Genomic DNA, 26091 nt, shown 5'->3' on the forward strand with positions numbered 1-26091 from the left:
CATCAAGTAGTTGACCTTTTCCCTTGTCATCTTGATCTGACACTCTGACTCCATCATTCGGTGCATTGTCACTGGATGCATGTGTGCACCTCAACGTTTAATGTGTTTGTCACCGGCTGTCCACATGTATATGCATAAGTACACCTCAAATGCTACAATACTATTTTGTTTTGAAGAGTTGGTCAGAATTTACTTATAAAGCAAAGTATCTTCAAGTCAGTATTCTGATAAATTCTTAGATGCTTGAGAATTGTGTCTAAAAGGCATTCAAATTGTCATACAAAGTTGATTTTTCAATGATTGCATTTGATGTAATCAATGAAGAAATTTTAATGAGAACGCACATAATAAACTTCCTCCATAAGAAGATTCATACTCCTGTTGAGATGATCCAGCCAGAGGTAAGTCGTAGTTAAGTGGATATTCCATAATAAAATACCTGGGAGTAGTAGACTCTTTCTGCTCCGTAAGAAATATGCTAAACACAGGTGGTGGATGTAAAATCAAAAGGTTGTCCTCTTCTACATCTGGGGTCATTTGTATAGAAGCTTTGTCAAGTTGTAGGGCAGTAAGTGCTGGATCCTTACCTGATCCTCTCTCATCTGACTGCAGCACAATAACAGATCCATGATTAAGTGGATCGGCAATACAAAATCTGATCAAACTCAACACGTTATGCTAGGACGAATTAGTTGCACTCATCTTGAGAAGCATGGATGTCTTGAATCGCAGTAAGATTGCCCGGCCAAAGAAAACTTGGAAGCAAGCAAGTGATTGGACTCGTTTTGCTACGAGATAGGCTAAGGTTGAAGACAGCAAGGTTGAAATTTTGTGAGCTGTTGCCTCTGAGAGCATCGTAAGTTGTCCTTTTTTACATCCGGGATAATTTGCATAGTAGCTCTGTCCGAAGCGTTGTTGTATGGCAATAAATGTTGGACCTTCACCCAGTTTTCTCTCATCCGATCGCAGTACAATAACAGATCCATCTGAACAAACCCAACACATGAGATAGGAGAGTTTGCTGAAAGCACTACACTTGCCTAATATAGAGGTTATTCCAGGGGCGAACTTTTACATTCATTATTGAATCACAGAACACAACCATACAGAATAGAATTCGAAAATAGTTGAACTACTGAACCGTGAAAACTGGAGTGTAAGTTTGCAAAACATCAAAAGAATGTTTGACTACTGTACAAGGGAAATGTGACATTATATGAAGATAAAGAGAGAAAGACGGGGAGGAAGAGAGAGGGGATGGGGAAAAGAGAGACAAATTTTAAGTAAATAAGGGTAGTCGTCTCCTTGCTGTAAACTATAATTTCAGTTCGAAAAAAGAAATATAAAACAAAAGCAACCTTTCGAACGAACCTTTAGTGCGTCCAACACAAGAAGTGATATGTAACAATAATAGTCAGTACAAATTTATCGAGCATTACTGGTCACCTGACACTTATTAACCCTTATCCTTGAGTAGCCTTTAAGCTTTCATAATCTTTGACTCCCCCTAGTAAAAAGAAAAAATTGCCAATTCCTCAGAGCAGCATTAATTATACCCAATATATAGCGAGCAACTATTGCTCCATAAATACTATAATACTAAATACTACCACAAAATTAGACTTTATTTTTTCACCAGCATAAATACAAGGGGCGTTCCAAAAGTAAAGCTTCCTATTTTTATTCCGCCTGAATGGATCAGAAGGGATTGCAAATTTTATTGTTATGATGACTGAACTTTTGCATTGATGACCTGAAAGTTTCATCTCTCTGTTAAAGATATTGATAGTGTAAGACTCTAAGGAAGCTACCCTTGTCATGGACATGCATCAGAAACAGAGATGTATCATTAAATTCCGAGCAAAAGCGCATTAAAAATGGTGGTGACTATGTAGGAAAATAAATTATGAAGCAGAAATGGTCGCTCGTTTTAATGATACAATTCCCGTGTTCGTAACTCTTCAACGTTCAGAGGTAAAAAAAAAAAAAGGCTTTACTTTTGGAAGGACCGTCGTATGATAAAGTGCGCTCCAGACGTTCATGCACAGCCATCATTTATTTGTCTGATTCGGTCAGTGGTGATGTGAGAGATGCTCTAAATACTTTAATAGAACATGCATCGATAATGCTGACTATTGTGCAGTGTGAATATTTTGATAACTTATTCTTTGATGTTTTGTGTGCCTTTTTCTCTTGATATCAGGTCGGCCTCTGCTTTGGTTGAAGTGCACGTCAAAAAAGAAAATCTATTTGCACCAGAATTCTTTCCCAACATGCCGTCACAAATTAGCATTCTGGAATCAACACCACGAGAAAAGATTGTCTTGGATGTATTTGTAAGTAACAGCCACCCCTCTCTCTCTCTCTCTCTCTCTCTCTCTCTCTCTCTCTACATATATATATATATATATATATATATATATATATATATATATATATATATATATATATATAAGGAGTCAAAGAAGTATATAAGTATATTTTAAATGGACACTTTTCGATACAATAAAAAGCTCAACATGCAGGTGGAGCTTAGATACAAAAGGAAAAAGTGTGTAGAGGTTATGAAAGCTCTTTATGCTAAGCATTTCGAACGCTAAATGCTTCTCATCAGAAAAGGAGGAGATGAGCTAGGTAACAAAATATAGATACGACATCTAGCAAGAAGTATATTTGAGAGTCTTTTATAAAGGGTATAAATTGGATTGGGGTGACAGAGGGTTATCTATGGGATTATTAGATAATTATGGCACTTTGAATATGCTAGAGTGGGATTTTAACAGGACTGGGCAGTAGCAGCATGGAGAAGGTATTACATGATATGGGAGTTCATTAATTAACTAATTAATTGATGGGTTTGTATTACTATACACATAGATTCGAAACAGTGGTCAAAAATTAAAATATACAATAAAGAAATATTAACATTAGCTATAATATATATTATTGTGCACAAATACTAATTTCTTTTCTTTTAAGTTTTTTTTTGGGGGGGGATTCTTTTCTTTAATATTTTTTTTGGATGGGCGTAAGGAGATTTTACTGTTTTCTGTTTACATTGGGGGAGGAGGCGGCCAGCGGGGAGGTGGAAGGGGTTGGTTGGAGCGCGTGTGAGAAAATAAAAAATAGAAAATAAAGAATAGACAATAAAAAATAGAAAATAAAAAATAGAAAATAAAAAATAGAAAATAAAAAATAGAAAATAAAAAATAGAAAATAAAAATAGAAAATAAAGAATAGAAAATAAAAAATAGAAAATAAAAAATAGAAAATAAAAATAAAAAATAGAAAATAAAGAATAGAAAATAAAAAATAGAAAATAAAAAATGGAAAATAAAAAATAGAAAAAAAAATAGAAAAAAAATAGAAAAAAAAAATAGAAAATAAAGAATAGAAAATAAAAAATAGAAAATAAAAAAAAGAAAATAAAGAATAGAAAATAAAAAAAAAAATAAAAAAATAGAAAATAAAAAATAGAAAAAAAAAATAGAAAATAAAGAATAGAAAATAAAAAATAGAAAATAAAAAATAGAAAATAAAAAATAGAAAATAAAAAATAGGAAATAAAAAATAGAAAATAAAAAATAGAAAATATAAAAATAGAAAATAAAAAATAGAAAATAAAGAATAGAAAATAAAGAATAGAAAATAAAAATAGAAAATAAAAAATAGAAAATAAAAAATAGAAAATAGAAAAATAGAAAAAAAAATAGAAAATAAAGAATAGAAAATAAAGAATAGAAAATAAAGAATAGAAAATAAAAAATAGAAAATAAAAAATAGAAAATAAAAAATAGAAAATATAAAAATATAAAATAAAAAAAAGAAAATAAAGAATAGAAAATAAAGAATAGAAAATAGAAAATAGAAAATAAAGAATAGAAAATAAAAATAGAAAATAAAAATAGAAAATAAAAAATAGAAAATAAAAAATAGAAAATATAAAAATAGAAAATAAAGAATAGAAAATAAAAAATAGAAAATAAAGAATAGAAAATAAAAAATAGAAAATAAAGAATAGAAAATAAAAAATAGAAAATATAAAAATAGAAAATAAAAAATAGAAAATAAAGAATAGAAAATAAAGAATAGAAAATAAAGAATAGAAAATAAAGAATAGAAAATAAAGAATAGAAAATAAAGAATAGAAAATAAAAGATAGAAAATAAAAAATAGAAAATAAAAAATAGAAAATAGAAAATAGAAAATAAAAAATAGAAAATAAAAAATAGAAAATAAAAAATAGAACATAAAGAATAGAAAATAAAAATAAAAATAAAAAATAGAAAATAAAGAATAGAAAATAAAGAATCGAAAATAAAAAATAGAAAATAAAAAATGGAAAATAAAAAATAGAAAATAAAAAATAGAAAATAAAAGAATAGAAAATAAAAAATAGAAAATAAAAATAAAAAATAGAAAATAAAGAATAGAAAATAAAAAATAGAAAATAAAAAATATAAAATAAAAAATAAAAAAAAATAAAAATAAAAAACTAGAAAATAAAGAATAGAAAATAAAAAATAGAAAAAAAGAATAGAAAATAAAAAATGGAAAATAAAAAATAGAAAATAAAAATAGAAAATAAATAATAGAAAATAAAGAATAGAAAATAAAAATAGAAAACAGAAAATAAAAAATAGAAAATAACAATAGAAAATAAAAAATAGAAAATAAAGAATAGAAAATAAAAAATGGAAAATTAAAAATAGAAAATAAAAAATAAAAATAAAAAATAAAAATAGAAAATAAAAAAAAGTATAAAATATAAAATAAAAAATAGCAAATAAACAATAGAAAATAAAAAATAGAAAATAAAAAATAGAAAATAAAAATATAAAATAAAGAATAGAAAATAAAAATAAAAATAAAAAATAGAAAATAAAGAATAGAAAATAAAGAATGGAAAATAAAAAATAGAAAATAAAAAATAGAAAATAAAAAATAGAAAATAAAAAATAGAAAATATAAAAAAAGAAAATAAAAAATAGAAAATAAAGAATAGAAAATAAAAATAGAAAATAGAAAAAAAAAATACAAAATAAAAATAGAAAATAAACACTAGAAAAAAAAAATATAAAATAAAAGAATAGAAAATAAAAAATAGAAAATAAAGAATAGAAAAAAAAAATAAAAAATAGAAAATAAAAAATAAAAAATAGAAAATAAAAATAAAAAATAAAAAATAGAAAAACAGAAATAGAAAATAAAAAAAAAATAGAAAATAAAAAATAGAAAATAAAGAATAAAAAATAAAAAATATAAAATACAAAATAAAAAAAAAATAAAAATAAAAAATAGAAAATACAAAATAAAAAAAAAATAAAAATAAAAAATAGAAAATTAAAAATAGAAAATAAAAAAAAGAAAATAAAGAATAGAAAATAAAAAATTGAAAATAAAAAATAGAAAATAAAAAATAGAAAATAAAAAAAGAAAATAAAAAATAGAAAATAAAGAATAGAAAAAAAAATAAAAATAAAAAAAGAAAATAAAGAATAGAAAATAAAAAATAGAAAATAAAGAATAGAAAATAAAAAATAGAAAATAAAGAATAGAAAATAAAAATAGAAAATAAAAAATAGAAAATAAAAATAAAAATAAAAAATAGAAAATAAAGAATAGAAAATAAAAAATAGAAAATAAAGAATAGAAAATAAAAAATGGAAAATAAAAAATAGAAAATAAAAAATAGAAAATAAAAATAGAAAATAAAAAATAGAAAATAAAAAATAGAAAATAAAAAATAGAAAATAAAAAATAAAAATAAAAAAAATAAAATAAAAAATAGAAAATAAAAAATAGAAAAAAAAAATAAAAATAAAAAAAAGAAAATAAAGAATAGAAAATAAAAAATAGAAAATAAAAAATAGAAAATAAAGAATAGAAAATAAAAATAGAAAATAGAAAAAAAAATACAAAATAAAAATAGAAAATAAACACTAGAAAAAAAAAAATAAAAATAGAAAATAAAGAATAGAAAATAAAAAATAGAAAATAAAAAATAGAAAAAAAATAAAAAATAAAAATAAAAAATAAAAAATAGAAAATAAAAAATAGAAAATAAAGAATAGAAAATAAAAAATAGAAAATAAAAAATGGAAAATAAAAATAGAAAATAAAGAATAGAAAATAAAAAAAAGAAAATAAAAAATAGAAAATAAAAAATGGAAAATAAAAAATAGAAAAAAAAATAGAAAAAAAATAGAAAAAAAAAATAGAAAATAAAGAATAGAAAATAAAAAATAGAAAATAAAAAATAGAAAATAAAGAATAGAAAATAAAGAATAGAAAATAAAAAATAGAAAATAAAAAATGGAAAATAAAAATAGAAAATAAAGAATAGAAAATAAAAAAAAGAAAATAAAAAATAGAAAATAAAAAATGGAAAATAAAAAATAGAAAAAAAAATAGAAAAAAAATAGAAAAAAAAAATAGAAAATAAAGAATAGAAAATAAAAAATAGAAAATAAAAAATAGAAAATAAAGAATAGAAAATAAAAAAAAAAATAAAAAAATAGAAAATAAAAAATAGAAAAAAAAAATAGAAAATAAAGAATAGAAAATAAAAAATAGAAAATAAAAAATAGAAAATAAAAAATAGAAAATAAAAAATAGGAAATAAAAAATAGAAAATAAAAAATAGAAAATATAAAAATAGAAAATAAAAAATAGAAAATAAAGAATAGAAAATAAAGAATAGAAAATAAAAATAGAAAATAAAAAATAGAAAATAAAAAATAGAAAATAGAAAAATAGAAAAAAAAATAGAAAATAAAGAATAGAAAATAAAGAATAGAAAATAAAGAATAGAAAATAAAAAATAGAAAATAAAAAATAGAAAATAAAAAATAGAAAATATAAAAATATAAAATAAAAAATAGAAAATAAAGAATAGAAAATAAAGAATAGAAAATAGAAAATAGAAAATAAAGAATAGAAAATAAAATAGAAAATAAAAATAGAAAATAAAAAATAGAAAATAAAAAAAAGAAAATATAAAAATAGAAAATAAAGAATAGAAAATAAAAAATAGAAAATAAAGAATAGAAAATAAAAAATAGAAAATAAAGAATAGAAAATAAAAAATAGAAAATATAAAAATAGAAAATAAAAAATAGAAAATAAAGAATAGAAAATAAAGAATAGAAAATAAAGAATAGAAAATATAAAAATAGAAAATAAAAAATAGAAAATAAAGAATAGAAAATAAAGAATAGAAAATAAAGAATAGAAAATAAAGAATAGAAAATAAAGAATAGAAAATAAAGAATAGAAAATAAAAGATAGAAAATAAAAAATAGAAAATAAAAAATAGAAAATAGAAAATAGAAAATAAAAAATAGAAAATAAAAAATAGAAAATAAAAAATAGAACATAAAGAATAGAAAATAAAAATAAAAATAAAAAATAGAAAATAAAGAATAGAAAATAAAGAATCGAAAATAAAAAATAGAAAATAAAAAATGGAAAATAAAAAATAGAAAATAAAAAATAGAAAATAAAAGAATAGAAAATAAAAAATAGAAAATAAAAATAAAAAATAGAAAATAAAGAATAGAAAATAAAAAATAGAAAATAAAAAATATAAAATAAAAAATAAAAAAAAATAAAAATAAAAAACTAGAAAATAAAGAATAGAAAATAAAAAATAGAAAAAAAGAATAGAAAATAAAAAATGGAAAATAAAAAATAGAAAATAAAAATAGAAAATAAATAATAGAAAATAAAGAATAGAAAATAAAAATAGAAAACAGAAAATAAAAAATAGAAAATAACAATAGAAAATAAAAAATAGAAAATAAAGAATAGAAAATAAAAAATGGAAAATTAAAAATAGAAAATAAAAAATAAAAATAAAAAATAAAAATAGAAAATAAAAAAAAGTATAAAATATAAAATAAAAAATAGCAAATAAACAATAGAAAATAAAAAATAGAAAATAAAAAATAGAAAATAAAAATATAAAATAAAGAATAGAAAATAAAAATAAAAATAAAAAATAGAAAATAAAGAATAGAAAATAAAGAATGGAAAATAAAAAATAGAAAATAAAAAATAGAAAATAAAAAATAGAAAATAAAAAATAGAAAATATAAAAAAAGAAAATAAAAAATAGAAAATAAAGAATAGAAAATAAAAATAGAAAATAGAAAAAAAAAATACAAAATAAAAATAGAAAATAAACAATAGAAAAAAAAAATAGAAAATAAAAGAATAGAAAATAAAAAATAGAAAATAAAGAATAGAAAAAAAAAATAAAAAATAGAAAATAAAAAATAAAAAATAGAAAATAAAAATAAAAAATAAAAAATAGAAAAACAGAAATAGAAAATAAAAAAAAAAAATAGAAAATAAAAAATAGAAAATAAAGAATAAAAAATAAAAAATATAAAATACAAAATAAAAAAAAAATAAAAATAAAAAATAGAAAATACAAAATAAAAAAAAAATAAAAATAAAAAATAGAAAATAAAAAATAGAAAATAAAAAAAAGAAAATAAAGAATAGAAAATAAAAAATTGAAAATAAAAAATAGAAAATAAAAAATAGAAAATAAAGAATAGAAAATAAAAAATTGAAAATAAAAAATAGAAAATAAAAAATAGAAAATAAAAAAAGAAAATAAAAAATAGAAAATAAAGAATAGAAAAAAAAATAAAAATAAAAAAAGAAAATAAAGAATAGAAAATAAAAAATAGAAAATAAAGAATAGAAAATAAAAAATAGAAAATAAAGAATAGAAAATAAAAATAGAAAATAAAAAATAGAAAATAAAAATAAAAATAAAAAATAGAAAATAAAAAATAGAAAATAAAAAATAGAAAATAAAGAATAGAAAATAAAAAATGGAAAATAAAAAATAGAAAATAAAAAATAGAAAATAAAAATAGAAAATAAAAAATAGAAAATAAAAAAAAGAAAATAAAAAATAGAAAATAAAAAATAGAAAATAAAAAATAAAAATAAAAAAAAGAAAATAAAAAATAGAAAATAAAAAATAGAAAAAAAAAATAAAAATAAAAAAAAGAAAATAAAGAATAGAAAATAAAAAATAGAAAATAAAGAATAGAAAATAAAAATAGAAAATAGAAAAAAAAAATACAAAATAAAAATAGAAAATAAACACTAGAAAAAAAAAAATAAAAATAGAAAATAAAGAATAGAAAAAAAAAAAAAGAAAATAAAAAATAGAAAAAAAAAAAAAATAAAAAAAAAAAAATAAAAAATAGAAAATAAAAAATAGAAAATAAAACATAGAAAATAAAGAATAGAAAATAAAATATAGAAAATAAAAAATAAAAAATAGAAAATAAAAAATAGAAAATAAAAATAAAAAATAGAAAATAAAGAATAGAAAATAAAAAATAGAAAAAAAGAATAGAAAATAAAAAATGGAAAATAAAAAATAGAAAATAAAAAATAGAAAATAAAAGAATAGAAAATAAAAAATAGAAAATAAAGAATAGAAAAAAAAAATAAAAAATAGAAAATAAAAAATAGAAAATAAAAATAAAAATAAAAAATAGAAAAACAGAAATAGAAAATAAAAAATAAAAAATAGAAAATTAAAAATAGAAAATAAAGAATAAAAAATAAAAAATATAAAATACAAAATAAAAAAAAAATAAAAATAAAAAATAAAAAATAGAAAATAAAAAATAAAAATTAGAAAATAAAAATTAGAAAATAAAAATTAGAAAATAAAAAATAGAAAATAAAAAATAGAAAATAAAAAATAGAAAATAAAAAATAGAAAATAAAAAAAAGAAAATAAAGAATAGAAAATGAAGAATAGAAAAAAAAAATAAAAATAAAAAATGGAAAATAAAAAATAGAAAATAAAAAATAGAAAATAAAAAAGAAAATAAAAAATAGAAAATAAAGAATAGAAAAAGAAAAAGAAAAAGAAAAAAAAGAAAATAAAGAATAGAAAAAAAAATAGAAAATAAAGAATAAAAAATAAAAATCGAAAATAGAAAATAAAAAATAGAAAATAAAAATAGAAAATAAACACTAGAAAAAAAAATAAAAATAAAAATAGAAAATAAAGAATAGAAAATAAAAAATAGAAAATAAAGAATAGAAAATAAAAAATGGGAAATAAAAAAAAGAAAATAAAAAATAGAAAATAAAAGAATAGAAAATAAAAAATAGAAAATAAAAAATAGAAAATAAAAAATAGACAATAAAAAATAAAAATAAAAATAGAAAATAAAAAATAGAAAATAAAGAATAGAAAAAAAAAATAAAAAATAGAAAAAAAAATAAAAATTAGAAAATAAAAATAAAAAATAAAAAAATAAAAAATAGAAAATAAAGAATAGAAAATAAAAATAGAAAATAAAAAATAGAAAATAAAAATAGAAAATAAACACTAGAAAATAAAAATAAAAATAAAAAATAGAAAATAAAGAATAGAAAATAAAAAATAGAAAATAAAGAATAGAAAATAAAAAATAGAAAATAAAGAATAGAAAATAAAAAATGGGAAATAAAAAAAAGAAAATAAAAAATAGAAAATAAAAGAATTGAAAATAAAAAATAGAAAATAAAAAATAGAAAATAAAGAATAGAAAATAAAAAATAGACAATAAAAAATAAAAATAAAAAATAGAAAATAAAAAATAGAAAATAAAGAATAGAAAAAAAAAATAAAAAATAGAAAAAAAAATAAAAAATAGAAAATAAAAATAAAAAATAAAAAAATAAACACTAGAAAATAAAAATAAAAATAAAAAATAGAAAATAAAGAATAGAAAATAAAAAATAGAAAATAAAGAATAGAAAATAAAAAATAGAAAATAAAGAATAGAAAATAAAAAATAAATAATAAAAAATAGAAAATAAAAAATAGAAAATAGAAAATAAAAAATAGAAAATAAAAAATAGAAAATAAAAATAAAAAATAGAAAATAAAAAATAGAAAATAAAAAATAAAAAATAGAAAATAAAAATAAAAAATAAAAATAAAAATTAGAAAATAAAAAAAAGAAAATAAAAAATAGAAAATAAAGAATAGAAAATAAAAAATGGAAAATTAAAAATAGAAAATAAAAAATAAAAATAAAAAATAAAAATAGAAAATAAAAAAAATATAAAATATAAAATAAAAAATAGCAAATACACAATAGAAAATAAAAAATAGAAAATAAAAAATAGAAAATAAAAAATAGAAAATAAAAATATAAAATAAAGAATAGAAAATAAAAATAAAAATAAAAAATAGAAAATAAAGAATAGAAAATAAAGAATAGAAAATAAAAAATAGAAAATAAAAAATAGAAAATAAAAAATAGAAAATAAAAAATAGAAAATATAAAAAAGAAAATAAAAAATAGAAAATAAAGAATAGAAAATAAAAATAGAAAATAGAAAAAAAAAATACAAAATAAAAATAGAAAATAAACACTAGAAAAAAAAATAGAAAATAAAAGAATAGAAAATAAAAAATAGAAAATAAAGAATAGAAAAAAAAAATAAAAAATAGAAAATAAAAAATAAAAAATAGAAAATAAAAATAAAAAATAAAAAATAGAAAAACAGAAATAGAAAATAAAAAAAAAAAATAGAAAATAAAAAATAGAAAATAAAGAATAAAAAATAAAAAATATAAAATACAAAATAAAAAAAAAATAAAAATAAAAAATAGAAAATACAAAATAAAAAAAAAATAAAAATAAAAAATAGAAAATAAAAAATAGAAAATAAAAAAAAGAAAATAAAGAATAGAAAATAAAAAATTGAAAATAAAAAATAGAAAATAAAAAATAGAAAATAAAGAATAGAAAATAAAAAATTGAAAATAAAAAATAGAAAATAAAAATAAAAATAAAAAATAGAAAATAAAAAATAGAAAATAAAAAATAGAAAATAAAGAATAGAAAATAAAAAATGGAAAATAAAAAATAGAAAATAAAAAATAGAAAATAAAAATAGAAAATAAAAAATAGAAAATAAAAAAAAGAAAATAAAAAATAGAAAATAAAAAATAGAAAATAAAAAATAAAAATAAAAAAAAGAAAATAAAAAATAGAAAATAAAAAATAGAAAAAAAAAATAAAAATAAAAAAAAGAAAATAAAGAATAGAAAATAAAAAATAGAAAATAAAGAATAGAAAATAAAAATAGAAAATAGAAAAAAAAAATACAAAATAAAAATAGAAAATAAACACTAGAAAAAAAAAAATAAAAATAGAAAATAAAGAATAGAAAAAAAAAAAAAAGAAAATAAAAAATAGAAAAAAAAAAAAAATAAAAAAAAAAAATAAAAAATAGAAAATAAAAAATAGAAAATAAAACATAGAAAATAAAGAATAGAAAATAAAATATAGAAAATAAAAAATAAAAAATAGAAAATAAAAAATAGAAAATAAAAATAAAAAATAGAAAATAAAGAATAGAAAATAAAAAATAGAAAAAAAGAATAGAAAATAAAAAATGGAAAATAAAAAATAGAAAATAAAAAATAGAAAATAAAAGAATAGAAAATAAAAAATAGAAAATAAAGAATAGAAAAAAAAAATAAAAAATAGAAAATAAAAAATAGAAAATAAAAATAAAAATAAAAAATAGAAAAACAGAAATAGAAAATAAAAAATAAAAAATAGAAAATTAAAAATAGAAAATAAAGAATAAAAAATAAAAAATATAAAATACAAAATAAAAAAAAAATAAAAATAAAAAATAAAAAATAGAAAATAAAAAATAAAAATTAGAAAATAAAAATTAGAAAATAAAAATTAGAAAATAAAAAATAGAAAATAAAAAATAGAAAATAAAAAATAGAAAATAAAAAATAGAAAATAAAAAAAAGAAAATAAAGAATAGAAAATGAAGAATAGAAAAAAAAAATAAAAATAAAAAATGGAAAATAAAAAATAGAAAATAAAAAATAGAAAATAAAAAAGAAAATAAAAAATAGAAAATAAAGAATAGAAAAAGAAAAAGAAAAAGAAAAAAAAAGAAAATAAAGAATAGAAAAAAAAATAGAAAATAAAGAATAGAAAATAAAAATCGAAAATAGAAAATAAAAAATAGAAAATAAAAATAGAAAATAAACACTAGAAAAAAAAATAAAAATAAAAATAGAAAATAAAGAATAGAAAATAAAAAATAGAAAATAAAGAATAGAAAATAAAAAATGGGAAATAAAAAAAAGAAAATAAAAAATAGAAAATAAAAGAATAGAAAATAAAAAATAGAAAATAAAAAATAGAAAATAAAAAATAGACAATAAAAAATAAAAATAAAAATAGAAAATAAAAAATAGAAAATAAAGAATAGAAAAAAAAAATAAAAAATAGAAAAAAAAATAAAAATTAGAAAATAAAGAATAAAAAATAAAAAAATAAAAAATAGAAAATAAAGAATAGAAAATAAAAATAGAAAATAAAAAATAGAAAATAAAAATAGAAAATAAACACTAGAAAATAAAAATAAAAATAAAAAATAGAAAATAAAGAATAGAAAATAAAAAATAGAAAATAAAGAATAGAAAATAAAAAATAGAAAATAAAGAATAGAAAATAAAAAATGGGAAATAAAAAAAAGAAAATAAAAAATAGAAAATAAAAGAATTGAAAATAAAAAATAGAAAATAAAAAATAGAAAATAAAGAATAGAAAATAAAAAATAGACAATAAAAAATAAAAATAAAAAATAGAAAATAAAAAATAGAAAATAAAGAATAGAAAAAAAAAATAAAAAATAGAAAAAAAAATAAAAAATAGAAAATAAAAATAAAAAATAAAAAAATAAACACTAGAAAATAAAAATAAAAATAAAAAATAGAAAATAAAGAATAGAAAATAAAAAATAGAAAATAAAGAATAGAAAATAAAAAATAGAAAATAAAGAATAGAAAATAAAAAATAAATAATAAAAAATAGAAAATAAAAAATAGAAAATAGAAAATAAAAAATAGAAAATAAAAAATAGAAAATAAAAATAAAAAATAGAAAATAAAAAATAGAAAATAAAAAATAAAAAATAGAAAATAAAAATAAAAAATAAAAATAAAAATTAGAAAATAAAAAAAAGAAAATAAAAAATAGAAAATAAAAAATAGAAAAAAAAATAAAAATAAAAAAAAGAAAATAAAAAATAGAAAATAAAGAATAGAAAATAAAAATAGAAAATAGAAAAAAAAATACAAAATAAAAATAGAAAATAAACACTAGAAAAAAAAAATAAAAATAAAAATAGAAAATAAAGAATAAAAAATAAAAAATAGAAAATAAAAAATAGAAAAAAAATAGAAAATAAAAAATAAAAAATAGAAAATAAAAAATAGAAAATAAAGAATAGAAAATAAAAAATAGAAAATAAAACATAGAAAATAAAGAATAGAAAATAAAATATAGAAAATAAAATATAAAAAATAGAAAATAAAAAATAGAAAATAAAAAATAGAAAATAAAAATAAAAAATAGAAAATAAAGAATAGAAAATAAAAAATAGAAAAAAAGAATAGAAAATAAAAAATGGAAAATAAAAAATAGAAAATAAAAAATAGAAAATAAAAGAATAGAAAATAAAAAATAGAAAATAAAGAATAGAAAAAAAAAAATAAAAAATAGAAAATAAAAAATAAAAAATAGAAAATAAAAATAAAAAATAAAAAATAGAAAAACAGAAATAGAAAATAAAAAATAAAAAATAGAAAATAAAAAATAGAAAATAAAGAATAAAAAATAAAAAATATAAAATACAAAATAAAAAAAAAATAAAAATAAGAAATGGAAAATAAAAAATAAAAATTAGAAAATAAAAATTAGAAAATAAAAAATAGAAAATAAAAAATAGAAAATAAAAAAAAGAAAATAAAGAATAGAAAATAAAAAATTGAAAATAAAAAATAGAAAATAAAAAATAGAAAATAAAAAAGAAAATAAAAAATAGCAAATAAAGAATAGAAAAAAAAATAAAAATAAAAAAAGAAAATAAAGAATAGAAAATAAAAAATAGAAAATAAAGAATAGAAAATAAAAAATAGAAAATAAAGAATAGAAAATAAAAATAGAAAATAAAAAATAGAAAATAAAAATAAAAATAAAAAATAGAAAATAAAGAATAGAAAATAAAGAATAGAAAATAAAGAATAGAAAATAAAAAATGGAAAATAAAAAATAGAAAATAAAAAATAGAAAATAAAAATAGAAAATAAAAAATAGAAAATAAAAAATAGAAAATAAAAAATAGAAAATAAAAAATAAAAATAAAAAAAAGAAAATAAAAAATAGAAAATAAAAAATAGAAAAAAAAATAAAAATAAAAAAAAGAAAATAAAGAATAGAAAATAAAAAATAGAAAATAAAGAATAGAAAATAAAAATAGAAAATAGAAAAAAAAATACAAAATAAAAATAGAAAATAAACACTAGAAAAAAAAATAAAAATAAAAATAGAAAATAAAGAATAGAAAATAAAAAATAGAAAATAAAAAATAGAAAAAAAATAGAAAATAAAAAATAAAAAATAAAAAATAGAAAATAAAAAATAGAAAATAAAGAATAGAAAATAAAAAATAGAAAATAAAACATAGAAAATAAAGAATAGAAAATAAAATATAGAAAATAAAAAATAGAAAATAAAAATAAAAATAAAAAATAGAAAAACAGAAATAGAAAATAAAAAATAAAAAATAGAAAATAAAGAATAAAAAATAAAAAATATAAAATACAAATTAAAAAAAAATAAAAATAAAAAATAAAAAATAGAAAATAAAAAATAAAAATTAGAAAAAAAAAATTAAAAAAAAAATTAGAAAATAAAAAATAGAAAATAAAAAATAGAAAATAAAAAATAGAAAATAAAAAATAGAAAATAAAAAAAAGAAAATAAAGAATAGAAAATAAAAAATAGAAAATAAAGAATAGAAAATAAAAAATAGAAAATAAAGAATAGAAAATAAAAAATAAAAAATAAAAAATAGAAAATAAAAAATAGAAAATAAAAAATAGAAAATAAAAAATAGAAAATAGAAAATAAAAAATAGAAAATAAAAAATAGAAAATAAAGAATAGAAAAAAAAAATAGAAAATAAAAAATAAAAATAAAAAATAGAAAATAAAAAATAGAAAATAAAAAATAAAAAATAGAAAATAAAAATAAAAAATAAAAATAAAAATTAGAAAATAAAAAATAGAAAATAAAAAATAGAAAATAAAAAATAGAAAATAAAGAATAGAAAAAGAAAAAGAAAAAATAGAAAATAAAAATAAAAAATAGAAAATAAAAAATAGAAAATAAAAAATAAAAAATAGAAAATAAAGAATAAAAAATAAAAAATATAAAATATAAAATAAAAAATAGAAAATAAAAATAAAAAATAAAAAATAAAAAAGAGAAAATAAAGAATAGAAAATAAAAAATAGAAAATAAAAAATAGAAAATAAAAAATAGAAAAAAAATAGAAAATAAAAAATAAAAAATAGAAAATAAAAAATGGAAAATAAAAAATGGAAAATAAAAAATAGAAAATAAAAAATAGAAAATAAAAAATAGAAAATAAAAAATAGAAAATAAAAAATAGAAAATAAAAATAGAAAATAAAAATAGAAAATAAAAAATAGAAAATAAAAAATGGAAAATAAAAAATAGAAAATAAAAAATAGAAAATAAAAATAAAAAATAGAAAATAAAGAATAAAAAATAAAAAATAGAAAATATAAAATAAAAAATAGAAAATAAAAATAAAAAATAAAAAATAAAAAAGAGAAAATAAAGAATAGAAAATAAAGAATAGAAAATAAAAAATAGAAAAAAAATAGAAAATAAAAAATAAAAAATGGAAAATAAAAAATAGAAAATAAAAAATAGAAAATAAAAAATAGAAAATAAAAAATAGAAAATAAAGAATAGAAAATGAAAATAAAAATAAAAAAAAGAAAATAAAAAATAGAAAATAAAAAATAGAAAATAAAAAATAGAAAATGAAAATAAAAATAAAAAAAAGAAAATAAAGAATAGAAAATGAAAATAAAAATAAAAAAATTATTTTCTAATTTTTATTTTTATTTTTTATTTTTATTTTCTATTTTTTATTTTCTATTTTTTTTTTCTATTTTTTATTTTCTATTTTTTATAGAAAATAAAAAATAGAAAATAAAAATAGAAAATAAAAAATAGAAAATAAAAAATGGAAAATAGAAAATAAAAAATAGAAAATAAAAATAAAAAATAGAAAATAAAAAAAAATAAAAAATAAAAATAGAAAATAAAATAAAAAATAGAAAATAAAAAATAGCAAATAAACAATAGAAAATAAAAAATGGAAAATTAAAAATAGAAAATAAAAAATAGAAAATAAAAATAGAAAATAAAAAATAGAAAATAAAAAATAGAAAATAAAGAATAGAAAATAAAAAAATAGAAAATAAAAAATAGAAAATAAAAAATAGAAAATAAAGAATAAAAAATAAAAAATATAAAATATAAAATAAAAATAAAAAATAGAAAATAAAAATAAAAAATAAAAAATAAAAAAGAGAAAATAAAGAATAGAAAATAAAAAATAGAAAATAAAAAATAGAAAAAAAATAGAAAATAAAAAATAAAAAATAAAAATTGACTTGCTTTAAAACATCCGGCATTCGGGTCATCCTAGTGTGACACAAGGACATTCAATATTTTACATATCATTTAATCCTTTGTATTTTTCATTTACTTTTACAGGCTAGGGATGCTGACTCTGATAATCTAACCTATGCAGTTATGCCAGACGACACATTTGGAATAAAGCATTCTACAATAAGGTAAGCCTGCCACTTCATTCATCACCTTAAAATATATTAGTCATTGCTTTATAGAAGATGTAGAACAGTTGAGCTAACAGGTCCAGTTTAAAGATAAAGTCCAAGGAAAACATAGGAAGAAGTGACAATAATGGATGTCAGAGAAAAGAGAATTAAATAAAGACATGACCAGAGATAATCTGTGTTGTGGGTTTGGTAGGAACCAGAAATAAAAACACAAGAGAGGAATTGAATAAACATATATGTTAACAAAGAATAGAAGTACAAAATATATAAAAATTATAGGCTTTATAGGAATGCTTGTCGAACTATTATTCAGCCTTGCTCTCACACAACACATAGACACAATACACAGCACTTTCAAGTTTGAGACATATACGGTTATCACCCCCTTATTTCCAGAGTTGCATGTTTAATCAGATATAAAAATTATAGGCTTTATAGGAATGCTTGTCGAACTATTATTCAGCCTTGCTCTCACACAACACATAGACACAATACACAGCACTTTCAAGTTTGAGACATATACGGTTATCACCCCCTTATTTCCAGAGTTGCATGTTTAATCAGATATAAAAATTATAGGCTTTATAGGAATGCTTGTCGAACTATTATTCAGCCTTGCTCTCACACAACACATAGACACAATACACAGCACTTTCAAGTTTGAGACATATACGGTTATCACCCCCTTATTTCCAGAGTTGCATGTTTAATCAGATATAAAAATTATAGGCTTTATAGGAATGCTTGTCGAACTATTATTCAGCCTTGCTCTCACACAACACATAGACACAATACACAGCACTTTCAAGTTTGAGACATATACGGTTATCACCCCCTTATTTCCAGAGTTGCATGTTTAATCAGATATAAAAATTATAGGCTTTATAGGAATGCTTGTCGAACTATTATTCAGCCTTGCTCTCACACAACACATAGACACAATACACAGCACTTTCAAGTTTGAGACATATACGGTTATCACCCCCTTATTTCCAGAGTTGCATGTTTAATCAGATATAAAAATTATAGGCTTTATAGGAATGCTTGTCGAACTATTATTCAGCCTTGCTCTCACACAACACATAGACACAATACACAGCACTTTCAAGTTTGAGACATATACGGTTATCACCCCCTTATTTCCAGAGTTGCATGTTTAATCAGATATAAAAATTATAGGCTTTATAGGAATGCTTGTCGAACTATTATTCAGCCTTGCTCTCACACAACACATAGACACAATACACAGCACTTTCAAGTTTGAGACATATACGGTTATCACCCCCTTATTTCCAGAGTTGCATGTTTAATCAGATAGGTAGCGATATTGACTTCCTTTTTCTCTCTATCTATCTCATTGTCTTTCATCTGCGGACATCATGCGATATGGACATGTGGAGATTTTTCTCGTTCTGACTTTCTTATAAACATGTCTTGTACCAGTTGCATGTAATAAATTCACACGCTTTGTAAGTTACATATTTTGGTGAGCGTTGTTTTTTTATATCCTTATTTTGCCTTTCTAGACAGCATTTAATGATGATGATGATGATAATGATGATGATGATGATTTCATTATCACCACCACGACTACTACCACCACCACCACCACCACCATCATGGCTTTTGATCACTCCTAGAGGAGAAACCCATGTTTGATTTCCTTCCACCTTGTCATTGATGTGTTATGCCACAGTCGCCAAGCTAGGCACTGCAGGTCAACAACACTATTAGTCGATAACTAGGTATAGAGCTCATTCACTGTTTAACGTTGTATATTTTGTTGTGTGTTACAATAATAACAACTCCATACAAAAGTAAGACCGACAAGCAACATTTAATGTTGGAGCTTTTATGCACAATAAAATTTTGGTTTTTGTTTGAGTGTTAAAATTTTTTTAAATGTTTGATAACATCTGTTTTTACAGAAAAATTTATAGTAAAAAATTGAAAAAATTGATTCCAAATTAACAAAAATAAATAAATGATTCAAATTTACCAAAAAAAAAATATATAAAAGTGTAAATTACAAAATTACCAAATTTTGTTTATTTTTATTATTTATAATTTATTTTTATTTTTTATTATTTATTATTTATTTTTATTTTTATTATTTATTATTATTTTTATTTTTATTTCTGATTTGATTTCACTTTGAAGTTTTTGACTTCTGTTTCTGAATTTTGAGATGAGGATTGATAATTCCTATTATTTGATTTATTCGGACTACTGCTTTCATTTTGAGTGTTATTTTCACAATGTTTCGGTCGATGTAACCTCTGACCTTCTTCAGGTGCATCTTGTCAAACTCGGGAATCTTTCTGGCTTCTGTTCGAAATTTTGTGCAGATTCCCGAGTTTGACAAAGATTCCTGAGTTAAATAGAATACACCGGAAGAAGGTTGGAGGTTACATTGACCAAAACGTTGTGGAAATAACACTCAAGATGAGTAGTTTGAATAATCCAAACAATATAATTTCTTTTACTTCTTTTGTTAAAATTTAGCGTCTTTGCTTGTTTATATGAAGGTGAACAGCTGAGCATTTTGCTACAAGCAAATTAATAAAAAAATTCCATTTTCTCTTTTCTTTCTTTTTTGTAGCCGTTGCAGTTTTTTATATCTCAAGAAGGAAGTTGATGCTGACACAAAATCTTTGTACAGCTTAAATATTACGGCATCCGATACCAAACATGTGAGATATTCTTTTGTTTTTAGCCAATATTTTTTAATATAAAGCTTACGATATTTTTATCATAGGATTTCGTTTTTGTCTGGATTTTTTGGCATGAAGAATGTTAAATATCTAGGCTGTGTGTGCTGAGAAATCATTTTTACAAAAGTGTGCACTTTGTGACAAATGTAAAAACAATATAAAATACACATACATACCAAGTTCTTGAGTAATATGAAAAAAGACATCCAAAAAGGCATGTTTTTTTAGCCCTAAAAGTCTCAGAGAGATTCAAACCAGAATTTTACCAGGGTCACCCATACTAGATTTATATTAAAAACAATGGCCTCCACATTTTGGCCAAGTTTCAGGAAAATCTAATGGATGGATCAAACACTATGGGGCAAAAAGTGTCATTGTTGGCCATTGTGGGGAATTTTGACCTCTTTTGAGCCCCTGGAGACGCTGAATCCCAGTGTAAATGGATAACAGTGCAGTTTCAGGCCTTAACACATGTATATTTGAGTTGACCACTGTGAAAAACCACTATATACTCAGACATATTAAGGCTTTGTTGAGAAATATGAAAAAAGTGCCACAAAAAGAGAAAGTCCCCGGGGACGCGAATGTTACCCATACTGGATGTATATTAAGAGCAATTGGCTCCACATTTTGGCCAAGTTTCCAAAAATTCTAATGGATCGATCAAAAGTTATGGGGCAAAATGTGTCATTTTTGTCAATTTGGGGGAATTTTTTACCTCTTTTAAGCTCCCGAGGGCGCATTTGGAATTTTTGTAAAATAAAAAATTTTTTTACTGTGCACATCTATTTAATGAAATACAATTTGTGGCAAAATTTCAGGAAAAACTAATGGACGGTTATCTGGCAATAGTCTGGACTAACGGACGCACAGAAGCACGGACGCCACTGAAAACATAGGTTCCTCTCTGATAAATCAAGGGACCATTAATTATCAAATGTACCAAAAGGTTATTTGAATAAAAGTTATGAACCTAACATAGGCACCTGCATGAAAAGAAATAACAAACTTGATCAATTGTCAAAAAGAAGTAATAATGTTCGTAAGTTTATTTTCAGCAAAAGCTTACACAATCAGAATCAAAATCAGGTCAATTCAGTGAAACGACAATAGCTGAATAAAACGTTCTTGGTTATAGTGACAATGCTATCCCGTGGGGGCATTTTAATGTTTTTTTTTTGTTTTTTTTTTACATGGGGGGGGTCACCACTTATCAAGGCCCGAAGGCCACTCAAGGATAAGAGTTATTGCATGTACAGTAATCAATTAGATAGTATTGTAGTAATCATTAGTATTGGAGGTTTTGATAGAGTGTCTTACTTAAGGGGGTGGTGTGTCAGGAGTTTGTTTATGTTGGACTTGAAGGCGTCCAAGGTGTAGTCAGGTGGGAAACAGGCAAGTGGCAGAGAGTTCCACTGGCGTGCAGTTCTAAGAAAGAAGCTTTGCTCATGGAATCTACGTTTGGATTTAGGCACAGATAAAGAGTGGGGAAAATTATTGACAATAATTTCAGCCAGACAGGTGTTTCTCGTGAAAGATTGGCAAGGGGGGACGAGGGATTGGAGCTCAGACGAGCACATGGTTATATAATAACAACTGCAACGGATATCTTTATTGGTTGACGATTTGTGCCAGAGGAGAATCAGCCCGTTGAATTTCCGTGCATGCATCTCACTCCTAGCAACGAACCATCTATCAGCATCAGCAACAATAAAAGTATATGCTTATAGTTTCATAAATCAGTGTCGTCATTCTTTTAAACACAGCAAAAATATAACAATATGTTGGACGTGCGGCTTTGTTGTGCATTCTTTCTAAACAGCTCAAAGTATTTTGTCAAAATATCGTTTGTTAGCATGTCAAGTCTTCCATAATTAGGTGTCTAGTTAGTATCTCGTCAGCATGAGACAAAGCCAAACTCTTTGTCAAGAACTTTGCAGCTAATTCTACCCTTTGCGACCAAGACCGCCAACCCCCAATATTTCCTCCTGTATCAGAAAACACGCTATGTGATATACGTATATCTGTACGTGATGTTGCCAAGCTAATCAAAAACCTTGATTCGAGTAAAGCAACTGGCCCTGATGGTATTCCAATTATAGTACTCAAAAAACTTCAACCTGAACTAGCGCCCATACTTACAAAACTGTTTAAACGTTGTCTTAAGGAGAATAGTTTCCCATCTCCCTGGAAAATCTCATCAGTATGCCCTGTATTTAAGAATTCAGGTGATCGCTCATCCCCCTCTCAGTACAGGCCAATAAGTCTCCTGTGCGTCATGAGTAAGTTGCTAGAATCTGTGTTAAATACAGAAGTAATCAACCATCTCAACAAAAATAACCTTCTTAGTGACACTCAATATGGTTTCCGTTCTGCTAGATCTACAGCAGATGTCCTTACAGTTATATCGCATAGGATTAGCAAATCTCTCGACGGTGGCAATCTTTCTAGGGCAATTGCTCTTGACATATCTAAAGCCTTTGATAGGGTATGGCATAAAGGTTTACTTCATAAGATCGCTAGCTATGGTATAGCTGGAAAAGTCTTCTCAATTATTAAATCATTTCTTTCTGATAGGTTCATAAGAGTAGTAGTTGAGGGGCAAAAATCAGAAGCTCACAGTATTAATGCCGGTGTCCCTCAGGGATCCATCCTGGGCCCAACTCTTTTCCTGATCTACATTAATGATCTTCCAAATCATATCCTTACATCATTTGTAGACATTTATGCTGACGACACTACCATTTATGGTACCACATCTAAGAAAGTAAACGACCAAGTTCTCTCCAATTCTCTCTCTTCTGATCTTGAGCACGTAGTACAATGGGGAAAGGAGTGGCTGGTTACTTTTAATCCATCTAAAACCAAGCTTCTCTCTTTACATCATCAACATTCTAATCCACATTTGTCATCAATTGAAATGAATGGCTCTCGTCTTCAGGAGGCCTCAAGTTTTGACAAGCTTCTGGGCTTGACCATTACTCCTGATCTTAAATGGAACACATATATCAAATCTGTTGCCAAGGCCGCTGGAAAAATGGTGGGATCTTTCTATCGATCCAGTAGATATCTCACTGCTGATGCTATTCTCTATCTATATAAGAGCCAGGTACGTCCAAGGATGGAATACTGTTGTCACATCTGGGCAGGAGCTGCTAGAAAGGACTTGTCCTGCCTTGATAGAGTTCAAAATAGACTTCGTAGCCTCGTAGGAGATGTCCTTTTCTCCTCCTTGCAACCTCTATCTCACAGAAGAGATGTTGCGAGTTTGTCTCTGATGTATCGTTATTTTCATGGAAAGTGTTCAACTGAGCTTCAATCTTTGGTCCCCCCTCGCCAAACTTTCACAAGAAACACTCGTCTAGCTGTAAACACTATCAATAATTTCCCCCACTCTTTATCTGTGCCTAAACCTAAACGTAGATTCCATGAACAAAGCTTCTTTCTTAGAACTGCACGCCTGTGGAATTGTCTTCCGTTTTCCTGCTTTCCGGCTGACTACAATATGGTTGTCTTCAAGTCTAAAGTAAATAAGTTCTTGATGAGCCGTTCCATATAAGTTATTAAATTTACCAAATTTTCATTACTAATGATTACTATATTGACCAATTTCTACTGTACACTCTTTAACCCTTATCCTTGAGTGGCCTCTGGGCCTTGATAATGTGGTGATGCCTTTGTAAAAAAAAAAAAAAAAAAAATCTCTCCCTTCAACATTACACGTAAAAAGCTTATGTTATAAATATTTTAACGTCTTAACTCTAGCTTAGGTGAGACATTAACTTTACTTAACACCAATGCTTTCTTTTGTATCCTTTCAACCCAGTTCAACACTTATTCCCTAGAACCGGTCACTAATGCCTTTTGAATATTGTACCCCATTTTTTTAGAAGTACTTTATATTCAATAGGTATCTGTTGAACTTTCGATAACCAGCTTGAGTACTTCTTTCCTTCTGCAGGAAGATGTGACATAAGGTCAGAAAGTGGAGAGCGTCAAGCCAGTAACCCTAAAAGAAGAGCACTATGGCCTTTTAAAAATTGCCTGTGCAGCCCCTATCAGTTTTAAACACAACAGAAATACAATGTATTTACATTATTATTAACATTATTTGTCTTTGGACTATTGTCCTCATCAGTGTTATTATTCTTATTACCAATTTGCCCTTTCACGGTCTTCGAATGCCTGAGTGCCTTGGAAAGCGTTATCCAGGGAGTTTTGTACAGGTTGTCCTGAAGAGTTACATTATGCTGACGATTTAATACTTGCTGTGTAATGATGGAATGTCTATTTGTTAAAGTTAAAAACTATAGGGTATGAAAGTCCGAGACCATTTTGAATTGAAATCCATGTTTAATTCCAGAAAACTTTCTAATGAGTAGCTAATCTGTATAAATCCTGGAGATAAAAGAAATAGTTTTCAATGGGTAGCTAATCTATATAAATTCTGGAGGTAAAAAATTGTTTACGGTTAGTAGCTAATCTGTATAAGTCCTGGAGATAAAAAAAATAGTTTTCAATGGGTAGCTAATCTATATAAATTCTGGAGGTAAAAAATTGTTTACGGTTAGTAGCTAATCTGTATAAGTCCTGGAGATAAAAAAAATAGTTTTCAATGGGTAGCTAATCTATATAAATTCTGGAGGTAAAAAATTGTTTACAGTGAGTAGCTAATCTGTATAATCCTAAAGATGAAAAAGAGTTTCTGATGGATAGCTAATCAGTAGAAGTCTTGAAGATGAAAAAGTGTTTTAAGTCGGTAGTTAATCTGTATATATCTTTAACTTTAAAAGTTTGAAGACAAAGATTAAAGATTTTTCTTGTATGGACACGAAAAATTATGTGCAGGAATTTGAAAAGCTCAATATTTTTATGGAGCGATTTCGGTTTCTGATTGGTTGCTAGCAGAATGTGATTCTATTTGATTGGTCAGTTCCTATTGCCAATGTCTATAAGCAGAACCTTCCAATTTTCCTTAATCATATCCTCATTATAAAAAAAAAAAATATTGCAACAGACTAAAATCATGATCAGCGGTTCTAGTGCTGGAAGGCCATCAGAAAGAGGGCAGTTCTGCTCAGTTTGTGGAAAGGGAGATAACTGAAACTCAATTTGTTATTCTTGTAAGCATTGGTTACACAAGTAGTACAGTGAAATTACAGGTTGAGAAATGATAATTCATTTGTAAAATGTGTAAGAAAAGACGGATGAGAACTCAGATGGGGAGAAAGTATATTTGAATATTGAGATTATCGAAGTTGTTCGGAAATTTTATTACGATGGATTGGAGGGCATGAGTTGAAAGATTAAAGTCATGTCGGTTATTGGTTCTTTCATCTACATTTCCTCAAGCTGTTTTGCTTGAGGACTGGAAGAAATGTGTAGAGTTCCTGCATAGAGAGACACCCTTTCATTTGAAATGCGGTAGCATAATAGAAGGACGTGTGGAAATTCCATGGAACAAGAAATATATTCAATCAACAAATATGTTTTGATGAAGCAGATATTTTTCTGGATAGTTCAAAAAAAGAAAAAAAGATGTTTTTTGAGCAGAAAAACAAATAACATGCAGTAAACATGAGTTTATTAACATTTCTATGAAAATACTGTCCA

General features: G+C 20.7%; 1 protein-coding gene across 1 annotated transcript in view; it reads left to right on the forward strand.

Annotated features, from left to right (window-relative positions):
• The window catches only part of LOC145286323 (protocadherin Fat 4-like), a 342844-nt gene that overhangs the window by 106191 nt on the left and 210562 nt on the right, over positions 1-26091 (forward strand). Inside the window, exons 15-17 of the mRNA XM_080135245.1 lie at positions 2204-2336; positions 17679-17758; positions 20367-20457. Of these exons, the coding sequence (XP_079991371.1) occupies positions 2204-2336; positions 17679-17758; positions 20367-20457 (304 nt within the window). The remainder of the gene's footprint in view (positions 1-2203; positions 2337-17678; positions 17759-20366; positions 20458-26091) is intronic.

The sequence above is a fragment of the Euprymna scolopes genome, chromosome 10 (assembly GCF_053919585.1).
Source record: "Euprymna scolopes isolate OS-2025 chromosome 10, ASM5391958v1, whole genome shotgun sequence".
Taxonomy (NCBI): Eukaryota; Metazoa; Mollusca; class Cephalopoda; order Sepiida; family Sepiolidae; genus Euprymna; species Euprymna scolopes.